Below are 7537 nucleotides of genomic sequence, written 5' to 3' on the forward strand. Positions count from 1 at the left end.
CAACACTATAATAATAACTACAAATTAAAGTTTAAATTGTCTTCTTAGCCATGCAAAAACAATAATTAAATTAATTATTTTTCAAAATTGTTTCTCTTTTACTTTGTAAATATATGCTTTAATCTTAGACTAATTTTATTATAATTACTATTTATCTTTAAATATGTAGTTAATAAATAAATAATAATAAAAAAAGAAAGGAATGTTGGTTGTTTAGTGGGTTAAGAGCAAGAAAGGATTAATGTAATAATTAAGACAAATAGTGATGAATTAGAAAACAACAAAAATAATTAATGAAGAAAGAGAAATGGAACATAATAATTATTAAATTAGACAAAAAACATTCCTTAAAAACACTTCTTTATGTGCCCTAATGATGCTAAGATATCGTGCATGCGTTGGGCGCGTGCATCTTCTACCATTATGTATTGTTTCTCTCCCCCAGCCTGTATTTTCTTTTTCTTAAGTATATATTTCTCTATTAACTATTTATTTTAATATATCTCTTAAAATGTTTTTCATAAATTTCTTTTTATATATTTGCATAATTTTCTTTTTTTATTAAAAATAAAAATGTATATTAAACTCAGGAATAGAATTAAACCGTATTTTTAATTATTAGAGCTAAAATTGAATTGTTATTGATATAAAAGAAATTATTTTAACATTTTAAATCTGAAATATGGATTTATAATTAATTATGTCTAATTATTTTTGATAAAAAATGAACGCGATTTTTTAAGAGCTATCAAATGATTGAATAGAAATGCTAAAGAGAGAGATTAAACAGATGGTGATTAAGATTAAGAAATGGGTCCCATGCTTTTGGGATACAAGGAAGGAAAAGATAGAAAAAGGGAGAGTTGGGAAAGTCCAGCACGACACGTTAAAGGGAGTATGGAATTAAAGATAGGATGTGACACATGTAAACATCATCCTACTGCTTGTTTCAGACTTTGAGGGTCTCGATTGCATCACTGCATGCCTTTAAAATTACTGTTATCAAACTTCTCATCAACATCATTGCCGATGCAGCCTAACCTCTAAAATCTTTACCCAATGTCAAACCTTGTACATTTGGGATGGGACCATGCAATGGATTTGTCGGTGGGACACGTGCCCCGGTATCTACCTCAAACGACTTAGTATTTGACACGTCAACTTTTCAGTCAAACCATTAAATAAAAAATTGAACAATTTTTTAATATATCAAATTAATATAGAGATATATTCTTAAAATTATTTAAAATATTAATAACTCTTGCCCTTCATTTAAAATTAATAATTTTATAAATATTCAATTTTATTTAAAATAAAAAAATTCAAAATTTTAATTATACATAATAATAAAATTATTCACGATTTTATAAATATTTATTTAAATTTTTTATAAAATCATTGAAAAGTTAATTACTTTAATTATTTTTAATTGTAAAAAATTATAAAACAGATAGCTAATACAACTGGGATTTGAGAAGTAAATTCATGTGGTGTAGTGGATACTCAAAGTGGAAAATCTTTGAAAAGTTTGACTAATTTGAACGCCAACAAACGCTTTGATGGATGGTATGCAAATCTATGTAAATTACAGTTGCCACCTTGGTTCCAACTCATCATCTGAGTTGGAGTGTCTAGTCAACCATAAATAAACGCGTGGCACATAGCGTCACCTCATGCATTTAGGTGTATCAAAACTTATTTGGTATTCATCCATTTAACTTTTGAACTAAAATTAAAATATTTTGGATACAAATTAAAAAGAAGTCATGTGATTAATAATTTATTAAAACAAATAAAAAAAACATTTTTTACTAATTATATTCTAAATTTTATTAAAATAATACACTCATAAAAATTTAAAACGCAATCACTAAAATTTGAAAAACAGCCAGTAACATGTGAAATTATTTTTTTAATGAATTATTGATGATATGATCAATATTTTAATTATTTAATGAATTAATTATTTTTAATATTTAAATAAAAAATAAATAAATTAAAATAAACATAAATTTATGGTTGCCCATTTCGAATACCAAAACTGAAAAAAATAAATATACATATCGCATGTGTAATAAATATTTTTATGATGCTAGCTACTATATAAAAAAGCAGAGAGCTATAAAGCATGGGCATATGAAATAGCCAAGCAAGTATGAGAAATTTTCTTTCGGCTAATAATCCAGTTGTGCACATGTTGGATTTATGGGAGATCTGATCACCGACATGTATAAATTACATACAAAAGAAATTGAAAGTAATGCATGAGTGTATTTGAGTAAATCTGAAAGATGTGAGGTTCTAAATTTACGTACTTTAATTTTTATTTTTAAAAAAAATTATATAATAATTATTTTTATAAAATTATAAACTCTATTTTATTATTTATTTATTTTTTTCTATTTTAATTATTCCACTTTCTACTGGACGATTAATGAATAAAGAATTATTGAGATTGAAATAATTAGATAAAATAAATAATAATTTAATTAAGTAAATTATTATTTTGCTGCTTAAATGATTTAATTGTTTTATTAATTATCATAGAAAAAGTTTAAACGATTTATAGAACTAAATGATATGAATAACAACGACTATTTATTATTCGATTTAATCAATAAAATTAAGAGTGTGGAAGACTACTAGCATTTTTCTTAACCTTATTAGATCTAATTAACAAAAGGAAAAATATATTATGAATAAATTGAATAAAGAAAGTGATATCATTTAACATCTGTAAAATTCTGGTTGGGTTGGGATTCCAAGTCAGATGCTGAGTTGGAAGCAGGTGGTGCTGTATAATTGTCTCCAGCTTTATTCTTTTTACTGTTGCATTCACTTTGCCACACAATTATGCCCTGCAGAAAAATAAAAATAAAATATTTCGTTGCTTAATCCCTTTTCCTTTTTTTTTTTTTTTTTTTTTCTATTTAAAAAAAAATAGAAAGTGACTAGAGATATAATATATAATAATTCCCCATTTATAAGGAAAAAACTTATCTAAATCAAATTTGTATGAATCCAGTGTGACTAAACGGATTTTATGTGAATCTCCCTCTCTCATTTTTACGCTGTAGATCCAAATGGACCCAGTTTATGCAGCAATTCCCCTATGTTTCTAAGCTTGGACACTGTTCTTTGGCAGGAGGAGCGTAAAGGTAAAGCCTTTCTACTACCATGACTGTCCATGTATCACTCCAAAGTGTCATTGTATCTTGGTTCACTTAAAATCCAAAAGTCACCACCTTTTTCAATCTCTCGCCTCGCTTTCTAGCTCTTTAAGTTAAACTCTGCTTCTCCTCGCAGCCACTGCCTGCTTTTTTTTTTCGTCTTTCTTTTCTTTTCCCCCGTTTTTACTCATTGGAGCTAGTTGAATACAACCTTTGATTCTTTGGATGTTCATTGCTCAGCTATTTAATTAGATCCTTCTCCATCTTATATCTTTGAGAATCTGGTCTTCAAGCACAAGTAGTAATAATTTCTTCTCTTGAAGTTTTGGGAAGCTATGAAAGAGAGAGGCAAAGCTGTGGAGATGTACAGCAATGGATCGTTCCAAGATTACAGCTCTTTTTCATCTGATCTTCCATGCAAGAAACACCCATCATCTTCTTCAGTTGGTATATGTGCTTATTGTCTCAAAGATCGTTTAGTCAAGTTAGTCTGTTCTGATTGTGGAGAGCAAAGACTCTCTTCTTGCTCTTGCTCTGAGATCTCTTCCAATCGCAATTCCTGCACTGTTGAGGTAGGCAGTGTTGGTCGCATTTCATTCTTGATAGAAAACGATAAAAAAACTGATATTTTTTCCCATTCAAATTCTAAGCCCAAACCCAGTGGAGACAAAGCAGATGAAATAATCTTGCTTAAGAGAAGCAGTAGTAGCTGTGTTGAGATCAAGAGAAAAGGTGGGTTTTGGAGAATTGGCAAGTTATTCCGCAAGAAAAGAGAAAAGGATTGTGAGAGAAGCAGTATTGATGGCTTCGAAGAAAAAAGTGATCTCTGGGTTGTTGATTACATGGGTGTATCGAGGTCCAGGTCTCTATGCAGTTTCAGAGGAGGTGGCTTTTTTGGTTCTGAAGATGGAACCTTTTCTGGTGCCAGGAGTTCTATTTCAGCTGCTAGGAGTTCCATTTCAGCCGCTAGAAACTCTGGTGTGAATGGCGGTATGCTCTTTGATCCTGAGAGAAAAAGTGGGTTCAGTGAAGCAGAGCCAAGAAAAAGTGGTTTCGATGGTGAAAAGAAAGACGCTAGTGTCTTGGATCCAGAAAAACTCGATCCTGGTTTTAGTGGAGCCAATACAAGACGTGTATTTTCACTCAAAGAAGGCAATTTTACTACAATGGAGGATTCAGGCTTCATTGACCTCAAATTTGATTTCCCATCAGAGCCCAAGTCAGATTTATCTTCTGTCAAGATTGGTGGTGCTTTGTCAGATTCAAACTCTGCTTTTGGTAGCATGAGGGGCAGTGATTTTCTGACACAGGATCAATGTGGAGGGCCTTTTGGGAGTCTTGTGGGAGATGGGATGTATACTAATGGAGGTTCATGTAGAATCACAGTTAGTGACAGAGGAATTAAAAGGAGCAGGAAAAGTTTCAAGAGTTGGAGATGGATTTTCAGGCACAATCCAAATTCAAGGAAGAAAGATGAAGAACCTGTGGTCAAGCCCTTAGCTTAGATCTGTCTTGTTCTGTACTTACTTTATTTTGGTTTTTTCCATGCGTATTAATTTGGTCACTTGCTCTGTTCTTTCTGTAGTTATTTTGATCAAGTTAAAACAAAAACAAAAGTGGCTAACAGTTTTTTTTTTTTTTTTTTTGCATGGCTTTCACTTCAAGACTAGGGGAACAAATAGGCAAGAAATTAAGGGTTAGCACTACTCAATCACGATTCAATAACTGAATGAATGGGCTCAAAATATGCATATAAAAAATTTTACCCACCAAAGTTTCTAAACATCCAACCAATCAATATATTTTATAAGTAAAATCTAATATAATTTTAACATAGGTTGCATGTTCTGATTAATTGGATGTATGTCCGTTATGGAATAGTAAAACGGTCGGTAAATCAATTTGCTTATGCGTTAGCTAAAGCAGTTGATTTTTATTAGTACTAAATTAAAATTTATTAACAAAGTATATAGACTTAATTAGTACTTATTTCCCATGCTCAATAGTATCTCCTCCATCCCCTTCAGTAGATCTTACTACACGTGCCATTTGTTATGGGCTTCTACGGCGGCAATTACTACATGTCTCCGGACCTAAATCTAAGTATAATTCTTTTACATTATCCAAAAGATTGACTAGGTCATAGAAAATATTTTCAACATATTTTATAAAATATTAGGTACTTGTGAAAGCAACTTAGCTGGGAAGCTGCGTTCTTTTTTCTTGTTTCACAATCTACAAGTTCAGAAACTTCCTAGCAATAAGGCATTAGCCATCATGTCAATAAAATAACAGATGAAGAAAGTGCATTGGAACTTCTTAGAAATTTTACTAACAATCCCCCGGAGGCTGACTTAGCATTCCAAACTCAAATTTCAAAGTTCTGCAACTTATAAAAGTTCTATTTATTGTCCAGGTTGCTGGAGCTATTTTGAGTTCAAAACTCATTTGGCAATCAAGGGAAACAGGCATTTAAGATGTATGTGACGAGGCCTCTGTCATTGTATCAGAAAGATCCTTCAGCTCTTTCATTAGCTCCGCCTGAGGGTCCAAATTCTGGCATCCTGGTAATCCAAGATGAAGAAGCTGATCAACCCACTTGCTGTTTTGGATTGTGCAAGAGCAACCGAGCAAAAAATATGCCTTTCCCTCAAAATAAGAACTTAGAAGTTCGTTACACAACACAAACTGGAGAGCATCAACATGTTAATGTAAATAGGGTGCTCTTTATTCCTGTTCTCAATCTACCTCTTTCGTCCAATCAATACTACTGTATAGAGAGGAAAGGAAGGGATAGAGGGTACGTTTCCAGTCTTCTTCCTTTCTAGCAAGATTGATTTTTTCATGTTATAGACATGCTTATGATCTCGGTTTCATTAAATTTCAGGGCAGCTTACAGAAACTCGAAGGAGGAGGACATGAAGACATGCTGTTTCTGCAGCTGTATTTCTGATTTAGAACCACAAGCTTTAGATCCTCAGGACATACATCAGAAATTCGAAATTCAGCAGAGAAAATGGGGTAGCTTTGTTGCCAAATCCGTAGCTCCGGATGGGTTCCCTCCAACTTTCTTGAGGAGAAAAGGCTGGACAGTGTATACCTCATCACCACCACACGAATTCGAGTTAAAAGAAGCACCAGGACTCGACAAGAATCTCCGAGCCCGCCTTCCACACTTCAGCTTTCCATTGTCATGCAGAAGCTCTCCACCTGTGGAAGTAGGAAAATGGTACTGCCCTTTAATGTTCATTAGAGATGGAGCATTTAAAGATCAGATGGATAATTCAAGATATTATGAGATGACGCTTGAGCAACAATGGCAACAAATTTTTTCTTGCGAAAGTAACTATAATGAAGGTAATGCAGTGACAGTTGATGTTGCTGTTGAAACTGAAGTAGTTGAAGTTGCTGGAAAAGAATCTATGCTGCAAAGTGACAAGCAAGTAATTGATGGGGTGATGTGGTTTAGAAGTGGTGGCAATGTGGGAGGAGAAGCTAGAGTGGGCCTAAGTTTAGCAGTTGTTGAGAGAATGAAGTGGGAGCAAGAGAGATTTGGGTGGATTGGTGCAAGTGAGAGACAAGTGAGGGTGAAGAGAGTGGAGGAATTTGGAGGTCAGGGAGGATGGAGAAGATTTGGTTGCTATGTTTTGGTTGAGAGATTTGCATTGAAGAGAATGAATGGAAGCTTGGTGATGACCTATGATTTCAGGCATACTCAACATATCAGGAGCAAATGGGAGTAAACTAGACATTGCCCTGTTTCTGTGTGAACTTTTACTTGCACTTGCTTAAATATGAAATTTATCTTTGATGATTTATTAAAAGATCGTATAGTTGTTGGAAAATTTTTGTTTAAACTCAGTTTACTTCGATATCAAAACATATTGTATTTCATGTAACGCTCATATACAATAAAGAAGACATATACATATTGTATTGAATTGAGATTAGGTAAATTGTATTTTTGATACTTTGAAGTATCCATTAAGTTATAGTTCATGTAAAATTATTGTTATGTAATAAATTGAATGAGTTGTTGATTGGATAAAGAAAATTTTCCTCTTCTTCAATAGGAACACCAAAGAACATTCATCAGTATTCTTGAGCATTCCACTTTTCTTATCTGCTTTTATAAGAATGATTCATATTTGTGCTTTTATAAAATCTTCACATCAACCTCAAAGACTTTCTATGCTTTTCAAATGATATAAAATTACAAATATTTAAAACTCTTACCTTATAAAATCTTATTTTAGAAAATCTACCCATGTCAAAGAAAGTGTAATATATTAAAGAAACATGTGATTCAAAAGCACTGAACAGTGTCAGAACCTTAGGCAAAAGAGCGGAATCCAAATTAAAAGGAG

General features: G+C 32.4%; 2 protein-coding genes across 2 annotated transcripts; both read left to right on the top strand.

Moving 5' to 3' along the window:
* The first annotated feature begins 3505 nt into the window (after nt 1–3505).
* On the top strand, nt 3506–4675 carry LOC110600380. Its single transcript, XM_043950682.1, has one exon. It carries the CDS (start codon nt 3506–3508, stop codon nt 4673–4675), a length of 1170 nt encoding a protein of 389 aa, XP_043806617.1.
* A 279-nt stretch (nt 4676–4954) lies between these two features.
* LOC110600379 lies at nt 4955–7233 on the top strand. Its single transcript, XM_021737225.2, has 2 exons — nt 4955–5970; nt 6058–7233. Exons 1-2 carry the CDS (start codon nt 5648–5650, stop codon nt 6911–6913), a joined length of 1179 nt encoding a protein of 392 aa, XP_021592917.1. The 5' UTR covers nt 4955–5647; the 3' UTR covers nt 6914–7233.
* The last annotated feature ends 304 nt before the right edge of the window (nt 7234–7537 follow it).

The sequence above is a fragment of the Manihot esculenta genome, chromosome 14 (assembly GCF_001659605.2).
Source record: "Manihot esculenta cultivar AM560-2 chromosome 14, M.esculenta_v8, whole genome shotgun sequence".
NCBI lineage: Eukaryota > Viridiplantae > Streptophyta > Magnoliopsida > Malpighiales > Euphorbiaceae > Manihot > Manihot esculenta.

Coding starts and splice junctions, on each gene's coding strand:
- LOC110600380 (XM_043950682.1), top strand. CDS start 3,506: ATGAAAGAGAGAGGCAAAGCTGTGGAGATGTACAGCAATGGATCGTTC.
- LOC110600379 (XM_021737225.2), top strand. CDS start 5,648: ATGTATGTGACGAGGCCTCTGTCATTGTATCAGAAAGATCCTTCAGCT. Junction 5,971..6,057: donor AGGAAAGGAAGGGATAGAGG/GTACGTTTCCAG, acceptor ATTAAATTTCAG/GGCAGCTTACAGAAACTCGA.